Source organism: Meriones unguiculatus, chromosome 20 (genome assembly GCF_030254825.1).
Source record: "Meriones unguiculatus strain TT.TT164.6M chromosome 20, Bangor_MerUng_6.1, whole genome shotgun sequence".
In the NCBI taxonomy this organism is placed as follows: domain Eukaryota; kingdom Metazoa; phylum Chordata; class Mammalia; order Rodentia; family Muridae; genus Meriones; species Meriones unguiculatus.
This window is the reverse complement of record NC_083367.1, coordinates 62,521,038-62,543,316: the sequence shown is the minus strand read 5'-3', so window position 1 is coordinate 62,543,316 and position 22,279 is coordinate 62,521,038. Positions and strand designations below refer to the sequence as shown.

The 22,279-nt window shown below is 46.5% G+C and overlaps 1 protein-coding gene across 2 annotated transcripts in view; it reads left to right on the top strand.

The window, feature by feature from the left end:
- Slc22a1 (solute carrier family 22 member 1) overlaps nt 1-20,984 on the top strand; it is a 28,608-nt gene extending 7,624 nt beyond the window's left edge. Inside the window, exons 3-11 of one of the 2 annotated variants that reach the window (XM_021647737.2) lie at nt 395-549; nt 2,633-2,801; nt 4,818-4,932; nt 5,062-5,168; nt 7,647-7,861; nt 10,496-10,604; nt 13,795-13,907; nt 15,372-15,474; nt 20,560-20,774. In XM_021647737.2, the coding sequence (XP_021503412.1) occupies nt 395-549; nt 2,633-2,801; nt 4,818-4,932; nt 5,062-5,168; nt 7,647-7,861; nt 10,496-10,604; nt 13,795-13,907; nt 15,372-15,474; nt 20,560-20,626 (1,153 nt within the window). In that variant the 3' untranslated portion in view covers nt 20,627-20,774. Of the gene's footprint in view, nt 1-394; nt 550-2,632; nt 2,802-4,817; nt 4,933-5,061; nt 5,169-7,646; nt 7,862-10,495; nt 10,605-13,794; nt 13,908-15,371; nt 15,475-20,559 lie in introns of both variants that reach the window. The other variant, XM_060373373.1, reaches the window with a different exon arrangement.
- The last annotated feature ends 1,295 nt before the right edge of the window (nt 20,985-22,279 follow it).

Sequence of the window (22,279 nt, the reverse complement as noted above, 5' to 3'; positions counted from 1 at the left end):
CCATTTGAGCCAGACTTTGGAGAGTGGACAGGGTGACGGGTGTGGCTGGCCAGGATCTGTTGCAGAGAAGATATGACATTGGGGGCTTTAGGCTACTGGGGCTGCTGGCAGAGAAGGTGGGCATTTGTGGAGAGGGTGTGCGGATTGGACAGAGAAGCAGGGCTTTGAGCAAGGAGGTGGCCATGGGTCATTTTGGTTTGCAACCAGCCAAGTCTCATCTGTTTGTGGGCCTGGGCTCATGCCAGAGGTAGGCATTCTAACTTAGACGCTTAGAGTTTGGAGCTGTGTCTCCATGGTCTATGAGGTGCACAAGAAGGCTGTCAGGTAGGCGAGTGGGTATATGCAGGCTTGGCCTCAGATTCTTAATCTCTCTCACACCTCTTTGTTCCTGCAGGTTTGGCCGTAAGCTGAGCCTCTTGCTGACCACTCTGATTACCACCGTGTCAGGCGTGCTGACAGCTGTGGTCCAAGACTATATCTCCATGCTGCTCTTTCGCCTGCTGCAGGGCATGGTCAGCAAAGGCAGCTGGGTGTCCGGCTACACCTTGAGTAATTACACAAGGGCTGGAGGGGGGAGTGGGTGGTGTTCCTGGGTCCACGAAAGAGAGGGATGAGGTAGTGGGGTACAGCAAGGTGAGTCAAATGTGGATATGAAGGTTTGGGGAGCAGGGGATGTTTGTGGGGTCTAGGGAAAGGGAGGCAGTTGGATGAGAGAGAGGGAGAAAGAGAGAGAGAGAGAGAGAGAGAGAGAGAGATAAACTGGAGCTGTTATTGTGTAGGCATAAGATCCTTTTATCTCAGCAGTCATGCTTTATTGAAGGGAGTAGGAGGAGGTGCAGAAAATGAGATAGGAAGATGAATATTTTAATGTTGTAGAAAGAATTCACAGCTCCTCCAAAGCCAGGCTACAGATACAATTGACTTGATAAAAACCTAGACAGACATGAGATATCTAGATACAGGGACAAAAGGAGGTTATGCCTTGAGAAATAATGACTCACTAGTGAGGTTCAGGTAGTTCAGACTGGTCCGTGACACCTGTTTACTGATAATGAGTGACTAAGACGGGCAGCTCGGAGCTGAATCCACATTCCAGGTCTGTGTAGCTGTAGGGTTTGTGATTTAGTCTCTTGGAAATGAGGATAACAACGTCACTTTCATCCTGGGGCTTGTTTTGAGAAGTAGGCGAGTTACTGGGTGTCCAGTCAGCCCAGAGCAGTGCCATGTCTGTGAACATTGCTAGTGCTGATTCTAGGCACTGTGATAGAGGGCCGGGGCACCAAGGTAGATAAGATGTCCCTCTACCTCCTTGGATCTCAAGGCCAGAGAGGGGCTTACAAACAGATGCCAGTGTGGATTTAGCTGGCTGTGATAGGAGTCTCAGGAGACTTTTGTCCCCTGGAGCTTCTGTTGGCACCAGGATACTCTACTCCATCCCCTCTTGTTTACCAGTGGTTCTTTCTCAGTCTCCTTTCTTGACCACTTAATATGGTAAGACCTCAAGACATTGCCCTTCTGCCACTCCAAGGTTCCATCTGTGGACCCTCCTTAGTCACACACACCACAGCCCCATCCTTCCATCACCACCTTGTATCACCCTATTCCTTCAGTGAATCTTGTTAGTGGCTTCAGTTTCAAAATATTTCCATAAAAACCCACTGGTCCTGGCCCTACCGTTGCCTCGTCTCCATGGATACCTCCTAGCTTCGTGCAGAGTCGGTTCTCAACTCCTCATCCTAGGGAGCCTTTGTGGACATGCTCTGCTGCCCATGGCACCACACTGAGATGGAAGTTCTCCTAGCACCCTGCAAGGCCTCCAGGATCTCCTGCTGTTCCCCAACTCAGCGTTACCTCTCTGCCTTTGTACCCTGCTCATCCCACTGCCTGGCTCTCTGCACGGTTGCTTCACCGCACCTTATGGCATCCTTGCGCCAGGACTGCTGTCCTGCAGTATCTGTGAGGCAGAGCTGCTCCCATCACTAGTGACTTTGCTCCATCCAGTCACATGACCACCAATCCTGTGTAGAACTGCAGTCCCTCTTCACTCAGAGCTCCCCCCCGCCCCCGCCCTTCCCTCCTTTTTCTTTCCTACTTTGTCTCCACCAGGGAGTGTCACATTCCACTCAGTGTTTGATAGAGGGTAGGGTCACCAAGGTAGATAAGATCTCTCTTTCTCTCTTGTATGTCTTCCACGTGTATATGATCCATTTGGGAACGAGAGGCTCCATTTGCCTTCCAACCCCAAGAGCAGTACCAGCACTAGAATACTTGTAGAGTCCATGAATGCACCAGAACCCTAGGAGATTTTCTAGCTCAGTCTGGAGCTTCTATGAATATTTGGGGAGGAGAAGATTGAGCCTTGAAGTGTGGCATATATATATATATGGCAAATAAAAAGGCAAAAAGAGGAAAGCAGGAGAAAACCTGGCAACAAGCTGGCCTGGTAAGCCTCAGTCCCCTGACTGAGTGGCATTAGGCCTGGGAGAGGGAAAAGAGAAGTAGAAAATGTACAGATGAAGAAAGAAATGGGTGAGGCAAGGCCAGAGGCTGGGGAGAAGCAGGAGGTGGGAGCAAGCCTCCCTCTAGGTCTTTCTTTTCCGGGAACCACCTCTGACCACTGTCTCCTCTCCAGTCACAGAGTTTGTCGGCTCTGGCTACAGAAGAACCACGGCAATCCTGTACCAGGTGGCCTTCACGGTGGGGCTCGTGGGGCTCGCCGGGGTGGCCTACGTCATCCCGAACTGGCGCTGGCTTCAGCTGGCGGTCTCCCTGCCTACCTTCTTCTTCTTGCTGTACTACTGGTAACGTCTCCCCCTGCCAGGAACTAGGTGGCTCTGCAGGACCTTCCTGCTCCATGCTGTGTCTGCTTGCGGGGATAGGCTGGGGGGCAGGGCATGGAGGGCTGTGCACCGACCTCTCCCACTACAAAGGTCACCTTCACAGAGACAAGAGTCTGCACTATTACTCCTGTGGTCTGATGCTTACAGGCTACGCACACGCCGTTCTTTTGATATGTCCAGGGCTCCTCACAGTATGGGCCCTTACGCAGAGCATGTCCAAATTCACCCCTCCCTCAGGTATACAGGACTGACACAACAAGAAAGCACAGAGGCGGCGGCCCGCCCATCTTCTAGAAACACAAAGCCAAGCCAACCACAGGGAGACTGGCCTCAGGGAGACAGCCCTGGGCCAGTATCTAACCAGTTTTGCCAGGGCCCCTGGGAAACCTTAGAGATAGTCTTCATACACTATCTAGCACCGGGTGACAGACAAGAATGGGAACTTTACTGCCATGGCCGCTACATTCTGCACTCCCCAGAGCCTCTCTAGTAACACCGCTTTAAGTCGGGTTGGCTCACTTTGCTGCCTGCTTTCCCTCCTCACTTTCTGTCTCACTTCCTGTTTCACCATCTCTCCATCAATGAGGCTCTGTCCTGCCTCTCATCTAGCTACACAATAGGAACTTGGCCTTAGTTAAAAGAACGTATGGGTAAATAAATGAATGGAAGGGCTCCACTGGCAGCCCTCTCTGGGGAAGATGCATACCGAGCCATTCCAGAACAGGGACACTCCCAAGGAAGTGTCAATCTTTTTGTTTTTCTAAGACAGGGTTTCCCTGTGTAGCCCTGGCCATCCTGGAACTCACTCTGTAGACCAGGCTGCCCTCAAACTCAAGAGATCCTCCTGCCTCTGCCTCCCTAGTGCTGGAATTAAAGGCGTGCAACCATCCTGCCCAGCCTAAAGTGTCAATCTTATTAGCTGTGTGTGCTTTGCAAGTCCAAGGGATAGGCAAATAGACAGAGCTAGGCTGTTCTGTGCATGGGAGAGGGCGCTGCAGCGAATGGTATCTTACCCCTGCAGAATTTGCCAGCTTTGCTGAGGACAAATCTTACCACAAGGGACACTGGGCCAGATCCAGCCTCTCCGTGGAAGCTGTTACCTGTGTGGGTGGATGAGGCCGGGAGGAACTTGTCCCTCCCTGCCGAGTGAAAAGGAGCTTTCTGGTATAAAGAAGGACCCTGGCTATATATGGACATTTAGCTAGGGGGAGTCTATGGCATTGGAGTCTCAATCTTTGAGCTGCTACTTTCCAGTCCCATGTAAAACAGAGCTCAAACTGGATGTGGTGATGCATGCCTGCAATCTCAGCACTCAGGGTCTGAGTAAGGGTAAAAGATGCCGAGGCAGGAGGATTGTCATAGGGTCCAAGGTCATCCAGGCTACATAGTGAGTTCCAAGCTAGCCAGGAATACATACAGAGACCCTGTCTCCACAAGAACTTAGCCTAAAACTCAGAAGCAATAAGATCCTATTTCAAAACAAAGAGAAAGAAAAATAAAGATGAGAGGAGAAAGAAAGAAACAGCATGCTGTCTATCTGATTTGATGGCAAGCGAACCCTATGGGAAATAGCATGGGCATTGTTCAGCAGCCCTACTATGCACACGATATATGTAGGGTATGTAAAGCTCCTACTCAGCGCATTTCCTCTGGAATAGGACTCCCAATTTCTAGGAGAGATGGGACCTCACTTCACAAAAAGAAGGCTTCAGGGGGAGTCCTGACTCCCTTCTGCTTTGGGAATCTTAGCCAGTGGCCTCAAGTATCAGTGACCTACAGAGCTCAGGCACACAGCAAGAACCACAGCTGCATACCACAGCATCTTGGGGATGCAATCTTCATAAGCATCTTGTGAATCATAGTCCAACCCAAGGATTTGAGGCTGCTCTGAGCCACACACCGCACCACTCTTGTCAAGGGTTAGATGGAGGCGAATTCTTGGAGAAAATGCCCTGCAGTTATGAGCTGTGTCCGCAGGTTTGTCCCAGAATCCCCGAGATGGCTGTTGTCCCAGAAGAAAACCACCCAAGCAGTAAGGATAATGGAACACATTGCTGAGAAGAATGGGAAATTGCCTCCCGCTGACCTGAAGGTACTGAAGTTAAGAAGGGGTTCTTCCCTTTGTGGGGTTGGGGCTGCTTCATGGTCTGCTTGGGGCCTCTCCCTGGGAGACTGTAGCGTGAATTCGGACCTCATGTAGTGATAACCGAGTTTCTCCCAGATGCTCTGCGTTGAGGAAGATGTCTCGGAAAAGCTGAGTCCTTCATTTGCCGACCTGTTTCGCACTCCCAACCTGAGGAAGTACACCCTCATCCTGATGTATCTATGGTAAGCACCAGTGCCGTTCCTACACATCTCCCGGGTCTGCTCCGTTGCTGTCCAAATTCTGGGTGCCCATAAATCTGTTGAAAGAGCACAAAGAGGAGCTGAGCAAAGTCATTGGATCAGAGTCTTCAAAAGGCCTTTTTTGTTCTCTTGTTTTAGTAAGGATGGGTGAGAGGTAAACACAGAGAAGGGTGAAGAAGTGCAAAGTTTCTGAGGCCACCCCAGTCTGAATCTCTTATCTTCTGGGGTCAGCTGAAGATGTGGTGTGGGGTAGGGGAGGAGGTTCCAATAGCTCGGTGCTGCTGAGGAGGTAGTACACTTCCTCACATCTGAAAATCTTGTGACTCACTTCTAGGCCCTTGTGTACCCTGGGTTCATGGATATGGACCTTGTAGCACACAGTTGCACTTTCTCCTGTGCTTGCCAAGGGTGGTTTGTTGCCCCTACTTGCTTTCATGAGGAAGACTTCTATCTGTTTCCCCAGGAAGAATTCTGTCTGTCCTTAACGTATGGCTGTCTCCTCAAGATGAACTGAATCTTAGGCTACTCCCTGAGCAGTCAAGGTTGAGTTGCTGGGCTCTGGGCCTCCTCTCTCACACAGGAACTTCCCTGCTGTCCAGTTTGCTTTTCCATGTTAATTTTAGTGGAACAAAGAGCCGAGCTAGTAGGATGATACCTGGCGTACAGTAGGTCTATGGTAAATGTTTGCTGAATGAGTAATGATGGTTCCATGATTCCTCTGATCTTTTGAGACACCGACCTCACCACTCCTCCCCTGCCTTGGTGCCCTGCGCCTCTCTCACTGGGGTCCTGTGCTCAGCCATAGCTGTTACAGCCAGCCATGTGTCTACTCTGTGTTTGCCTCAGCGGTGTGTCTCCTCCATGTAGCCCTGGTGACCCACCGCCGATAGGGACGGTGGCTTGCTCTGATGTCCTGCCCAGGTTTGGTGTCTGTATCCCAAGCATACTCATGCCAAGGAGGCATCTCCATTTTCTTGCACCCATCACCCAGTCCCTCAGCAAACCCTATATAAACTTGGCCTCGAAAGTGTGCAAGGTTTTTCTGTTTCTCACACGTACTCTCTAACCTGCAGGGAGCGCTGCGACAGGCCATCTCACGTGGGCTGCAGCAGCCTGCATTAACCCCACCTCCCGCAGGCTGTGCACTTTCCCAAATGTTTCCCGTGCTTTCCATTGGCTTCTGAATCCAACAAGAACGGAGCTGTCTTCCTTCTGTGACCGCTTGGCCTCCAGTGGCTCAGACCCTGGACGACTCTCGCCATCTCCCTTCCATTCCTTCTACCTGCTTATTTTATTTGTATGTGTGTATGCATGCATGTACGCATGGATGTTGTATGTGTCCAAGAAGCCTGCGTCTCCATCTTGGCCACGTGACCGTATGAGAGTACCTGTTTCAGTCTGTGACACAGATAACTCATCAGTAGTGTAACAAATAATATGCCTATTTCATAGGCACCCGGAAACGAGTGAGATGATCTTTGAAAAGGGCCCAGAACAGTGCTGGACATAACTGCAAAAAAAAAAAAATATATATATATATATGTGTGTGTGTGTGTGTGTGTGTGTGTGTGTGTGTGTGTATTTTGCTCATTTTAATATATGTGCAATTCCTGGGGCTGCCAAAAGATGGCAGAACGTAGTCACTGACTGGTTGACCACTAGGGCTGAAAGCCAGTTTGCATGCTGGGATAACAGTAGTTTCTTATGGGTTAAAACATTACCATGCCAGGCCAAGTTTTACACAATAGTGACAGTTTCCAAAATAGTATCATTTTCCCTTAGTGACCTCTACGTTTGGACTTGAGCAGCAGTCTTCAATGACTAAGCAACATGGCCTGTGATGTTGCCATGTTTTTCTCAAATATGGATGGGGTTGGTGTGGTGGGTAAAGAGAAACCATGAACCATGTCTGCTAAAGGCAGCTCTGTGGAGCCAGAGGCCTGCCTAGCCACGGATCCTTGACTTTGGAAGGATGGCACTGATGACCAGGACCACATATCCACCTTTGTTGTATGCCGGGAGCTATAGTAGGCTCACTATGTCTGTAGTCACAACAGAGCAATAGTCTACGTGCTGTCACCATCACGCTCACACACGGGAAGACTGACACCTACAAAGAAAGCAACCTGACGCCAGGTTTCTGCTTTGTGGGCCTATAGAAGTGTTAGCCACACTGTGTGGGGCTCAGCATGGTCCCAGACACCTGAGCGAGCAGCCAGCTGCAATCTCTCCCTATCTTCCTGCTTCAGATACCCTGGGGGGAAGAGTTTTAAAAGTAGGTGTCTTGAGGATGCCTGTAAGACATGCTGTCATGTCGGTGAGGAACACAATTTCCTCTCAAGGATCCTAGTAAGACAATCTTCACGTCATCCTAGTCCATCTTGTACCGTGTGACACGCCCTTCTGTCCCAATGGCTGGGTTCCTTGGAGCTGGCTTCTGACTTGTGTCCTCTGCTGCAGGTTCTCTTGTGCTGTGCTGTATCAGGGCCTCATTATGCACATGGGGGCCACAGGTGACAACATCTACCTGGACTTCTTTTATTCTTCTCTGATGGAGTTCCCCGCGGCCATCATCATCCTTGTCACCATTGACCGCATCGGTCGCATCTACCCAATAGCAGTATCATATCTGGTGACAGGGGCAGCCTGCCTCCTTATGATCTTTATCCCACACGGTAAGTTGTCTGTTTTCATCCCTTCCCAGGTTATCAAATTGTGGGGACAGTGTCGTAACCCTCTGATAAGCTTCTGGAATGAGAAGAAAGGCAGGGCATTACCTTGGCAAGACTTCAAACAGTTTCAGATTGAGGCATAGCAAACATATAAGGAGCACATTCTAAGTGAATGACTCAATTTGTTAAATATACAGACACCTGGCTTGCAGAACCCAGAGACAGGATCCTTTTCATCCTTAGTGTCCCCTCCAATCCTCATGATCAATACCACTGCTCTGCCAATCAATCACCTCTCTTGACCTCTGTTGCCACAGATTAGCCCGGGTACATAAATGGAGCCGCCTTGAATGTACCCCCTACCCCCCATCCATTATATCTGTGAGGCTTCTTTGTGCTGTCACATGACTGTGTGGACTACTTTTTTCCATTAATATCGTATCGCTCTTTAGACAAACATCACGCCATGGGATCTCCCCTACTGACTGTTGCTTGCGCTGTTTAGCCTTTGGGAGTAGAGGGGTGCTACATGTTTCTTCGAGGTAGCCATGAGTCATTTGTTCCCCTGGGGACGTGTCTGTGAGCACACAGGCAGGATCCACAGGAACACCTGAGTGTAGTTTCAGCGGACACCTGACAGCTTTCCAAAGATGGCCGGGCCACTTTCTGCTTCCCCCAGCAACGTGGGAGTGTTCCAATTGTACCACGCCCCCTGTAGAGTCCTGCAAGTCGCCGACGGCTGTCAGGTGGTGGGTGTGAGCGTTGCTTCATAATTCTTACAACCCAAGATGAATGTGATGCATAGAGGAGAGGTCCAGGCAGAGTTGCTGGAGATAGTTTTAATTTGAGCACATACATTGTCTTTTGAGTGGGCAATTGTAGCTTCCCATGAAGCTGAGCTGTATCTCCCCCCTCCCCCTTTTTTATTGCTATGTCCTGTGCCGTGAGCCTGGTGAGTTGCCATGGCAGGCTCTCATGCAGGGTGTTAAGGAAAAGATCTGAAGATCTCAGAATTTCTCAAGAGCCACACTGGGTAGGATATGAAAGGTGTGTGTATGCGCACACGAGCAGGGGGAGGCTCTATGGTGGCTCTGAAATAAGACCTTTCTCCTCCTCTTCTCTCCTCTCCTCTCCTCTCCTCTCCTCTCCTCTCCTCTCCTCTCCTCTCCTCTCCTCTCCTCTCCTCTCCTCTCCTCTCCTCTCCTCTCCTCTCCTCTCCTCTCCTCTCCTCTCCTCTCCCCCATCTCTCTATTTTTAGGGTCCTGAGCAAGGCTTTTAAACCACAAAGCACTTATGCCAGGAAGGGAAGTGCAGAGGGCAGAGGACAGTCTTCCCTGCCTGTCAGAGCTAGAAAATTGATGGTCCGAAAACTCTTCTGGCCATGGCACCTCCACTGGCTCCCTCCTTGGTTCATGCTGCATGACAGTCCTTTTTGGCCTCTAGAAAGCATTTCGTTTAGGGCATTCCAGGCACATGTGGGTTCTAGAGTCTTGGCAGAAAGCAAAATAGAGGAGGGCCTTGCTGTGGGATGACTCCCAGGGGGCAGAGAAGAAAGATAAGCAGGGATGGGCATTGATTACAGATCAGTGAGATCAGGAGGCCTTGGCAAACCTATATGGAATGGGAGGGGCTGTGTGGGAGTCTAGGAAAGAGGTGCAGGCTTCAGAGAGCAGAGCTTGGCCTTAAATGAACAGTTCCCATCTGAACACCTAGTGCTGAACAGTTAGGAGACCAGGTGGCATGAGGTCCAGAGTTAGCTGGAGACAGCAACCATAGCCCAATAGTGGTAGCAAACTCTGGTGGCCTTGGCAAGAGTGTCTAAGCTAAACTTCAGTGTATATGGATCCTTGGCTGCCCCAGAATGCTGCCCCAGAATGAAGTACATAGTGGACTTATCTGTCCTCTGAGGGCAGATAAACCAGCGTGTCCCGGTGGCCCTAATGGACGTGGACCTTTCATGGGCAGAGCAGTGGAACAGAGACCATGTTGTGCCCAAGGCAAGCCAGTGTCTGGGGAAAGGGCTAACTACAAAGACCTTCTTAGGGAGGGGACCTGAGTCAGAGCCTTGAACGCTTGAGCTTTGGTGGCAAGGCAGGCCAAGCAGTGCCACTTTCCCTCCCTAAGCACGACCGACCTTTCTTTGGTTGCAAATGAGGACTAGGTTGAGGCCTAGTTTAAGGACTATGTTTACTCCACACTGACCATGCTGCAGGCCCTGGGCTAACAGTATCTTCCTGTGTAATATGTAAAAGCTGAGGTTTCATTGCTGTGGCCAGACTGGGCATTTGTGTCATCACTAACTCTCATACAAGCCTGCAGGCCGTGTATGTTCATTCCATGGGGGCTCATCAAGTCAAGGCACTGAGAAAGAAACAGCTTATTTCTGTTCAGCACAGCTGGTGGAGGCAGAACAGATTGAAACAGTCTTTCTTCTGCACAATGGAATTGTCATTAGCAAGTCTCCAACTCACTTGGGCATCAGTTTACTTATCTAAGGGAAGAGGGGAATCACTTCTTAAGCTCTTCCAGCATTCAGTGGTCCTAGCCTGCCCAGCCCAGTCCAATCAGGCTTCCCCTCTCAGTCCCAGCTCCCTCAGGGAGCATCCTCGCTCCAGCCATCTTTTCGTTTCTTCCTAGAGCTGCACTGGCTGAATGTCACCCTCGCTTGTCTTGGCCGCATGGGAGCCACCATTGTGTTGCAGATGATCTGCCTGGTGAATGCTGAGCTGTACCCTACGTTCATCAGGTGAGGCCACGGGTGGGGGCGGACCCTGAAGCAGCCATGTGATAGCCAGGCAGAGAGAAACATTTCTGAAGGAGCCTCAAAGGGTGGGTCACTGTAGCAGTTCCTTTCTTCGCTGTGACAGGGTGCCTGACCAAAGCAACAAAGGAAGGAAGCGCTGATTCTGGCTCGCATCATGGTGGGGAAGGCATGGGGACTGGGAGGCTGGCTGGTCACACTGCCTTGGCAGCCAGGAAGCAGAATGCAAACAGGAAGTGAGGTCAGACTATAAAACCAAGGTCCGCTCCCAGGGACTCAGTTCCTTGTCTTAAGGGAAAGGACCAGTGAGGTGATTTTCCTGTTATTGGGTCATCTTTGTTGTTGTTGGGTTGTAGTTTTACATAAATATATATAATATAATATATATTATATATAATATATTCTGCATATCAACCCCTCATCAGATACAGGACTTGTATGTAATCAACCTTCTATTCAGAAGGCTAACTTTCCATTCTGTGAACTGTATCCCTGATGAACAGAAGTTTTAAATTTTCACACAAACCAATATCTCTTTCACTCTTGTTGTCTATGCTTTGGTGTTGAAGAACTCTTTTTCCCCCCCTTAAAGGCTCATATACATAGAGTGAAATCTGCTGTTTCTGAAATACAGCTTGGGTGACACGCGTATAATGTGCGTGTACACATTATTCAGCTCTTTTTTTAAATTCTGAGACAGGGTTTCTCTGTGTAGCCTTGGCTGTCCTGGACTTGCTTTGTAGACCAGGCTGGCATTGCACACACAGAGATCCACCTGCCTCTGTCTTCCTGAGTGCTGGGGTTACAGGCGTGCACTGTTGCTCCCGGCTTATTCTTCAGCTCCTAGCACAACCAAAATAGAACATATTTCTACTGTCCCTACCAAGTTTCTTCACACCTCCTCACAGCAAGTCCTCTTGTAGGACCTGATTTTGTCTACATAGTTTTGCTTTCCCCAAATATTTTCAAAACAGAGTTTCTCTGTGTAGCCCTTTGCTGTCCTGGAACTTCTTTTTTTTTTTTTTACAGAACAGGTTGGTCTTGAATTCAGAGGTCTGACTGCTTCTGCCTTCAAAATGCTGGGATTAAATATATATAATATAGCCAGGGAGTGGTGGCACATATATATATTAGTAAAACTATTTTACAAAGATACTGTACAAAGATCCTCCAGGCATGTGTAGGGGATGGAGGTCAGTGTTTAGTGTGGCCACTTTGAGGTCCTCCTGGGAGGTAGAGGCATCAAGGCAGCCTTACTTAGCCCCCAATACTTCCCAGTATCTGTGCATGAGCTCATTGCCAGCAGTATTTTGTTTTGTTTTGTTTTGTTTTTTGACACAGGGTTTCTCTGTGTAGCCTTGGCTGTCCTGGACTTGGTTTGTAGACCAGGATGGCCTCAAACTCACAGAGATCTCTGCCTGCTTCTGCCTCCCTGAGTGCTGGGATTATAGGTGTGTGCCACCATGCCTAGCTTGCCAGCAGTGTTTTAAGAACTTAGTTTTTAGAAAACATATTGTGTATGTGCATGCGTGAGTGAGTGTGTATGTGTGTGTATGTGCATGTGTGAGTGAGTGTGTATGTGTGTGTTACAGCTTGCATGTAGAAGTTAGATGATAGCATGCATGAGGCTGTTCTCTTCTTCTACCACATGGGTCTTGGGGTTTGAACTCAGGTCATTAGGCTTGACAGCAAGGGCCTTTACCTGCTGATCCTTACCTCTATCCCTAAGATCTTAAGTGAAGATTGTCTTAATTATGAAAGTAACTACTTTATTTGAAGTTTAAAAAAATGGCCATTATCATAACCTGCCCTTGGTTAGAATTCATCTTATTACCTTAAATTCTTCTCCCCCTATGCGTAAATTATTTCTTCTCCATTTGTTCTTGTGAAAATTTCTGGGCTGGAGAGATGGCTCAGAGGTTAGGTGCACAGACTGCTCTTCCAGAGATCCTGAGTTCAATTCCCAGTGACCACATGGTGGCTCACAGCCATCTATAATGAGATCTGGTGCCCTCTGCTGGCCTGCAGGCAGAACACCGTATATGTGGTAAATAAATAAAAAATAAATCTTAAAAAAAAAAAAAAGAAAAAAAGAAAATTTCTAAGAAATTCTCCAGTTTTATCTAACGCCTGCAGCTTGGTGAGTCAGAAGACACAGGTGTCTCCAACTGACTCTTAGCTTTCATCTGACAATTCCTGTATTGAAAGAGCATGCTTTAGACTCCTGCTAATAAAAAAAGTCTCTTGGTCTGTGTACAAGGAGATGAAGGCAAATTAAGGGGAAAAATTTTTCCCCTTAGATCTTCCAGGGCTGTATAATGAGACCCTGTCTTAAAACAAAACATAACAAATGAAAAACCAACAACAACAACAACAAAAAAAACCGAGAGAGTTTTTTTTCTCTTTGTATCCCAACTGTAGCCCCTCCCTCATTCCCTCCCAATCCCACCCTCTCTCCTTCCTCTTCTCCCATGTCCCTCTCCAAGTCCACTGATAGGGGAGGTCCTCTTCCCCTTCCATCTGACCCTAGCCTATCAGGTCTCCCCAGGACTGGCTGCATTGCCTTCCTCTGGCCATACAGTATTTATAGTCAATTAAATCAAATTCAGATGGCAAAGGCAGTCATTTCAGCTACCGATTACTTTGTAAGCACTCATGATTCAAAGGATTGTTGGAACCCACACAACCACAGTTCCTGTTCATCGGGATGTCTGAGCTGTGTAGTTCTCTTCACACTTTGGGCATCACATTCATTTGGTGTTAATACCAGGCATCGTCTGGTACGAATCTGGATATTGCTAAACGTATCCACACACAGATATTGTGTTTTCTTTCCAAGTCACAACTTACTATCGCAGCCCTGGGGCAGGAGTCAGGTAGAACTACAGTTTAAGTCAGAGAGCGTGTATGCTGGCCATCTCCACCACTTTCTTAACCGGCCTCTAGAGGTGTGAGGGCTGAGCATGGAGAGTACGCTTGCAGAGGTAGGCTGTCTTTTGTTTAGCTCTCTGAGCAGCGATCAGCCTGCAGCCTTCTTCACACGCAACTCTTCCCAGTCCTACAGTTTTGGGGTGGCGAGCACTAACCCATGGCTGATCTCGTGCCTGCTCTAAAATGCTGTTAACACCTTGAAGGTGATATGTGAACACGGTCTTTTGTGTCTCTGTTTTACCAGGAATCTTGGGATGATGGTATGCTCTGCCCTGTCTGACCTGGCTGGAATCTTCACGCCTTTCATGGTGTACAGGCTGATGGAAGTTTGGCAGGCCTTGCCCCTCATTTTGTTTGGTAAGACTTCTCGGGCTATCCCTTCTTCCCACCTGGTGGAGGGCATTTTGGGAGCACTCAACTGCTGCTTGTAGAGTGAGTGTCAAGGATGGAACATGGGCTTCAGCCGTATCCTTCAGCTCATCCTGGTTTGCATTCCAGGAAATAGTGTAAGATGCAATTCTCATGTAGTGGCTTCTGAATCCATCAGTCTATCAATCCATCATGAACACCACAGGCTGATGATCTTTTGACACAATTTCCTGCTTTCTTAAGAGTTCAGTTTCTGATTTGTGTGCACTGAGTATACTGTTGCTAGGGTTATAATGGTGTTCATCTGTCATCCCAGCACCCTGGAGGCTGAGAGAGGACAACCACAGAGTTAAGGGCCTACAAGGGCTGCATGTGAGACCCTGTCTTCAGAGAGCTAGGTGAAGGACACAAAGAGACACATGGGAATCAACAATGGTCTGTGTCTTCTTTGCTGATAAAGCTGGACTGCAGAAAGAGGATAGGAATAAAATGTTTGCTCCCAGACCTAGAACAGGAGGGTAAGTCCTGCTTATCCATCAGCAGAAAGCTAGATGTTTGGTTGTGTGCAGAGAAATGCCATGCTGGACACAGGCAAAATGCAGGGGAAAGGCAAGGGAGGGAGGAAGTTAGGGAATGGGTGGAAGAGAGAGGGAGGAGAAGGAAGAGAATAAGAAAGAGACAGGGAAGAAAGGAAGAAAGGGCAGAGGGAAGGGAAGAAAGATGGAGGGAAGGAAGGAGAAGAGAAGGGAGTAATAAGGGCTTAGGCACATACATGTTGGTCTTGCTTTCTAGCCCTGCCTCCATCCCTCTCTCTACACTCATGTACCTATGTACCTGTCATTTCTTTATCTATACATGCATATATCATTCATCTAGGCATGTTTCTATTGTCTGTCTGTCTTTCTTTTTTTGTATGTATGTATCTAACACCTCTTTGTGTATCTATCACATATAATTATCTAGTATCTATCATATGGCTATGCATCACATGTCTGTCTGCCTGCCTCTGTCTATCTATCTATCTATCTATCTATCTATCTATCTATCTATCTATCATTTACCCATCCATCTATCATCTATCCATAGCTATATACTAATGCATATCTTTCTATTTATCTACCATCTATTTATCAGTCATCTATCACCATCTGTTCATCTATAATAACAACTTAAAACATTTTTATATGTTTTTCAAGTTACTCAACTTCAAAAATCCGCTAATACTTAAATATCAGCTACTTTGGAATTCTATGTTCTATAGAAGCAATATGAAGGCAAATGCATCTTGGATTTCTCTAACTATACAATTGCCTCCAGTTCTTTCTTAAATGTTCCTTATAACTTTCAAAGATCAACAGCATCTCCTCCCTGCCCTCTGGCTCACTGCACTCATTTCTGTAAGGGACCCAAACCTGTTCTAACACATTTCCTTGGACTCTATTTTATTTGTAGGGGTTTTGAGCCTCATTGCTGGGGCCATGACTCTTCTTCTTCCAGAAACCAAGGGTATGGCTTTGCCTGAGACTATTGAAGAAGTGGAGAACCTTGGGAAGAGGTGAGGGCCCTGGTACTGGGATGGGAGGGTGTGATCTCATCCTTCATAAAGGGTCACTGCATTGCAGCACACTCTCATTTATTCTACCTTAAAGGTCAGGGAGAAATTTTCTGTGGGCTTAGAATGAATTCCAGAGATTCTGGAGGTGAGAACAGAGCTTAGCCAGTAACTGTCTGCTAGGAAAGCAGAGAACCAGAACCTACTTCTTGGCAGACAGTGGTCCCATACTTCATCAGGACAGTGGACAGCTGTCCCATGCTGCATCAAGACAGTGGACAGTTGTCCCACACTGCATCAGAGACAGTTGTATGAAATTGATTATTAATATCTACTATTAATGCATGCAATTATGATGGCAGTTATTATTTAACCTGCTATTATGTCAATAAAAGAGCCAGACACCTTAGATTTTCAATATGCCTGTACACTGGAGCTAGGCATAATATAATCCGCTAAGTTATCTTTTACCTCCCAGTCCCGCATCCCATGCCATTGGCTTTAATTATTCCTATCTGGGCTACTACCATCCATAATCCCCATAAATACTTGTGCATGCTTTTCATCTAGGCTCTGCTCCCCATCACTGATCCTCAGAGCTACCCCCTCCTTGCCACGTGGTTCTTTTTTACACTAACCATGCAATTCTGCTTTTTTCTCTGCTGTCTCTCTCACCCATCACTCCTTCCCATGATTCTTCTGTCCTCCAAGCCCACGAACTTCAGCTCTGCCTATCTTACTTCTGCCCGGCCCAGGTTATGTAGGCAACTTTATTTAGCCAATCAGGGATAATTTGGAAGGCAAAATTAAAAAACATTATTTCAGGTACTTGACAGTCTTCTTGTGAAAGACAGCAAGCAGACCTCAGGGAGCAAAATAATGAGCAATTAAATACAAAGCACCAGACCATGCTGTAACAATTCTCCCTTTCTATCTAAATATACATTATGTCACACAGGGTTGAGGAAACAGATAAAAAGCGAGCCATTCTCTCAGATCATGCAAGGTCCAAAAGATACTTTCATTGACTTTTTGTGAAGATTGACCTCAGCTGTGGATGGAAGTATATTGGATCCACTAGCTAGAAAGACACTATAAGAATCTTTAGCTTTTGAAAATGCTAACGCTGAATACAAAGAGGTAATAAGGCCATTAAAAGCATGATTAGCATTGACAGATGAATGGTTTAGAGATACAAGTTGACATTAGACCTCAATAGGAGAAGTTACCACTGAAGACTTTAAGAAATGTTTTAACTGTGGTAGACAAGGTTGCTGCAAAGGGAATTACAAGGAAAACCAAATTAATTCCAAAAGGAGCCTATTCCTCCTAGGATATGCAAAAGATGTGGCAAAGACTGACATTGGAGTATCAAATGTAAATCAGTAACAGACAAACGGGGCAGCCCCTTATCAAAAATGCCTTGCGGGGGGGGGGGGGGGCTCTTGCAGACACCTATACAAAACAGAGAAAATAGAAAATACTCTTCCTCAAGATAATTAAACACCACTGCTCTGAAAACAGACATTAAAAAACAGATATCAAGGTCAGAGCAAGTTCTATAGATAAAATAACAAAACAAAACAAGACAAAACAGAACGGGCCAAAAACCAAATACTTTGGCAAACTTCTATAGATGATCAGAGGCCCAAACTCAAGGTAATTATAAGTAATATTGAGATTGAACGCATGGTGGATGCTGGAACTGATGCCACAATTATCTCTCCTAAATCCTGGCCTCCAGATTGGCCACTTCAAAAGGCAGATATCCAATTTCAAGGAGTTGGAACTTTATCTCAGATAAAACAAAGGTCAGGTGGCTTAAATGTATAGGGCCAGAAGGTCGAATAGGAAAAATAAGGCCATAAGTGGCTGATATGGTCATAAACTTAGAAGAAAGAAATCTGTTACAACAATGGAAAACACAGATTAACATCCCTCCACTTTCAGAGACAAACCAGAAAACAAGTGATACTCCTGATAAAAAAAATTAATTATTTTAAAATACCATGAAAAACAGTTATATATAAATAAGATACAGCAAGGGCCGACTCTTCAGCTTTGTGTTGGAGAGCCACTGCTGAGACAGCACCCACAGCCTTACCACTAAGGTGGTTGACTGAATTGAGTAATGGTCTATGACTAAAGACAAGTTACAGGCTCTAGAACAGTTGGTCCAAGAACAGCTGGAGGCTCAACATATGGAGGAGTCCACCAGCCCTTGGAATTCTCCTGTATTTGTCATCAAAAAGAAATCTGGCAAATGGGGGAATGTTAACAGACCTTAGGGCAATCAATAAAATAATTCAGCCAATGGGGTCTTTACAGTCTGGTTTCCTATTGCCTCCCTTGTTACCTAAGGAATGGCCTATTATAGCGATTGATTTAAAGGAATGACTTTTCACAGTTCCATTACATGAACCTGATAGGGAAATGTTAGCTTTCTCAGCACCTACCTTTAATAAAAGCTGTCCAATAAGGAGATGTCATTCTAAAGTCTTACCACAAGGAATGGTAAACTTAAAGTCCTACCTTGTGGCAATATTTTGTGCAACAGCCATTAGAGGCAATTCGTAAGCAATTTCCTCAATCTATAATTTACCACTAAGTGGGTGATATCTTATTGGCTGATTCAGATACAAATGCTTTAGAAAGAATATTTGACAAAATAAATAGAACTTTGCCCTGCTGGCGATTGTGAATTTCATTGTGTAGATGTACCACAATTTCTGCATCCATTCTTCAGTTGAGGGGCATCTGGGCTGTTTCCAGGTTCTGGCTATTACAAATAAAGCTGCTACAAACATGGTTGAGCAAATATCCTTATTGTGTACTTGAGCCTCTTTTGGATATATGCCTAGGAGTGGTATGGTTGGATCTCGAGGCAGCACTATTCCTAATTGTCTGAGAAAGTGCCAGATTGATTTCCAGAGTGGTTGTACAAGTTTACATTCCCACCAGCAGTGGAGGAGGGTTCCCCTTTCTCCACAGCCTCTCCAGCATGTGTTGTTACTCGAGTTTTTCATCTTGGCCATTCTGATGGGTGTAAGGTGAAGTCTCAGGGTCATTTTGATTTGCATTTCCCTGATGGCTAATGAGGTTGAGTATTTCTTTAAGTGTTTCTCTGCCATTCTATATTCCTCTACAGAGAATTCTCTGTTTAGCTCTGTTCCCCGTTTTTTAATTGGATTACTTGGTTTGCTGCTTTTCAGCTTCTTTAGCTCTTTATATATACTGGCTATTAGCCCTCTGTCAGATAGAGGGTTGGTGAAGATTCTTTCCCAGTCTGTAGGCTGTCGTTTTGTTTTGATGATGGTGTCCTTTGCTTTACAGAAGATTTTAAAAATTTTTTTGAGATAGAGTCTATGTCACACTGAATGGCCTAGAACTCTGTATAGACCAGGCTGGCCTCAAACTCATAGAGCTCTACCTTCCTCCCCACCCCACCCCCACCCCCACCCCCACCCCCACCCCCACCCCCACCCCCACCCAGCACTAGCACTGGGACTGAAGGTGGGCCACCATGCCTAGCGATTCTTTCCTTTTGACTTTGAAAGTGATCCCAGAATTGGTTTAAGCCCTGTCAGTGGTGCTTCTAAGGCAGGCGCCCTCTGAACCTCACCTTGAGATGTTCTGGGTGCTCAGCACCAGGTTAACCATGTGTACACTCTCTGTTTGGTTATAACTTCCTTCTTTTGGTTCCGAGTGACAGGAATGTACGAATAATGTTCTGTCATTTGATTCCAGCCCATTTCTTCATGATTCATTAGTAGCATGTGGTCACCCTTGAAGACTCTTGTGGAATACTTTTGTCCACCCACTCCTGCCTGTAGGGGAGGCTGGGTACTTCCGGTCTGCACCCTAACTTGTGCGGCCTTTGTTCTTTTCGTTCCATCCTTAACTTAAAAGCCATCAAAAACCAGGATGCAAGCCTCTGTTGCTGACCGCTGTCTCTACCTATTGCTGGATCTCCTGCTCTCTCCATTTTGAGACATTCCTGCATCTTTTCATTTTATTTTTTTAAAACAAAAAAAAATCTCTCTCTCTCTTTTATTCATTGACAGTTTCATGCATGTAAATAATGCATCTTGATCCTATCCACCTGAAACTCTTGTACCAACACTTCCCTGAGTCCTCACAATGTTTTACCCTCCCTTTTTCATATCTTCTTCTGTTCTGCTCTGTTTTTGTTTTTGTTTTTGGTACCCCATCTTTTTGGGAATTTTTCTCCCCTGGGAAGGAGGACTAGGTAATGTGTTTCCCCTATACAAACTAAAGTTTGATTCTACCAAAATTACTCCTGGGGAACCAATGAGTTTATTGGACTTACTTACAGAACCTGTGTCAGGGTTTATAAATAAGATCATGGTTCAAAAGCAGCAGCGTTGGAAAGTCATCCCCTTGCGTGGTAGAGGATTTCTTCTAGGCTTCCTGGGTGTATGTATTCCAGCCCCACCATGAGACTCGATTGTCACTTATAATTAGGGCAGAACTGAATACAGCTGTCTGGTAGGAGTGACTGCATAGTTAATGCTCCTCCGCATGCCCTCCTCCCAGCTGTGGTACTCTTCTGCAAACACAGCTGTCTGAGGAAGATGCTGGCTGTTCTGCTCAGAGGACAGTACTGTTCAACACTCATGAAATCCAACTAGTGCCACCTGTTGGAATCTTGACTGACCTTGCTGACTTGATTGTGTGCAGGTCTTGTGCAGGCCACCATGGTTACGGTGAACTCATGGGTGAAAAGGCTGGCATGTCCAGAAGGCAGCATGTTATAACACCCTCTCCCATCCTCTGGCTTTTTGTTCTTTCTGCCCCCTCTTATGCAATGTCCCTAAGTCTCAACGTGGCAAGTTTCATTATCAAGATGTTGATTGTTAAGCTGAGCATGATCGTTTGTCAAAGCCTGTCATTCCAACACTTGGGTCACTGAGGCAGCCTAATCGACATGGTGCCTGTGAGACCAGCATTTCTGCATAGTGAGGGACAGTGCAGCAAGGGCTATATTACAAGGCCCTGTTTCAAAAATCAGAAAGATCAAGATGTCGATTGTTTATTAAGTTTAATCTTTATTTATGGTTGCTACAGGAAATCAAAGGCCAAAGAAAACACGATTTACCTTCAGGTTCAAACAGACAAATCTCCAGGTAACTGACTGGGACACTGTGCCAGGAGCTGAGTGGCAGAGAGGAAGCAAGACTCACCATTTGGAGGATTCCCAGAAGCCTTCACCCTCCCGTACCCGTCTATGTATTCACCAGGTTCCAAATGAATTATCAACTCTAAAGGGTTTTCTGAAAGCACGCTGTCTTGTTTCTTTTGACTCCCCAAATGCACCGGTTGTATTCAGTCTGTCTGTCTGTCCTGGTGAGAGTTGCCGATACTGTTGATTCAGAGGTTTCATGCTTTAAAGCAGGGGTTCTCAACATGTGGATCATGACCCGCCCCCCAAAGACCATCAGAAAACACAGGTATTTAGATTATGATTCATAAATGATGCAAAATTACAGTTATGAAGTATCAGTGGAAATAATTTTATGGTGGGGGGTTCACCACAACACAAGGAACTGTGTTAAAGGGTCACAGCATTAGGAAGGTTGAGAACCACTCTGCATTTTGAAGATCCAATAGCATTTAAGCACAGCTGCTCGGACAGGCCTCTGCTCTTGTGTAGTAACTATTATATTCATCTCTGAAGGAAAACACCTTTGCACAAGTAACTACTTACATTGTCAAAAGCACTTAAATTGGGGATGGCTTGGAGGGCAGTTTGTGTTAAAAAAAAAAAAAAGCAGTTCCCAGCCATGTTCAGTACATGTGATGGGGACACACATGACCCATGTTCCCAGACCAGAATCACTATGACTGTTTTAGAAAGACACCTCTTCCACCTGTGTTTCGGGACCATATTGTTCTGTATCACCCCAGGTTTTGTTTTTTATTGGAGAGTCCAGAAGGTGAACTTCCACGTGATTCATTTTGTCTGGAAGTTAGAGTTTGGGTCGCACGTGGGCTGCCTGGGTTAGGAGGTTCGGAGGTTGAATACGCTCTGGAGCTTGGAGGTTATGCCTGTGATAGTCAGTGTCAGCATCAGATAGAGACCAAAGGTGAGAGGTTAGATTGGCTCTCTGGCAGGGAGAGAGATAGGAGTTAGGATAAAACCCAGGATGCGGAGAGAGAACAAGTAATTCTCAGGCAGGAAGAACTGGGAAATCGCTGGCAAAAATGTCAGCCACTGAGCTGCCCATAGAAGGGAACCGTGTTTCCGTTCCTCTAACATACAAAATTGGTAGGAGAGATACCTACACTTGGGAGGAAATCCACTGCCGCTTCACTGGGTCAGCTACCCCAAGCCCGCTGTCTGAAGAGCTGCGCTGTGTTTACATCTTGGTGTGTGTGGGAGGGTGAGAAGGGACTTTCCACCTCGAGAGGCTAGAGCCCTGGAACATGTATCCTCGCTTCCCATGGTCATGGCATGTCACTGCATGCACATTCGTGTTCTTATACATTTGCATAAGTTAAGAGAAGCAAATAGTCTATGAGGCTTACTTTTGTTCCCTTGCAGGGCATGGCTGTCAATGTCTCAGGACGGTGATTTCCCAGCGTCCGTGGACTGTTGAATTGTTTATGGTCTCTATCATGTTTGGGCACCTAAAAAAGTACTTATTTATTTACTTCTTTATTTATGTGTTTGTTTTGAGATAGTGTCTTAAGTAGATCAGAGGGGCCCTGCACTTGCTACAAAATCTCTATTAATTAATTATTTTATTCATTTTTGAGATAGAGTCTTACGTAGATCAGGGTAGTC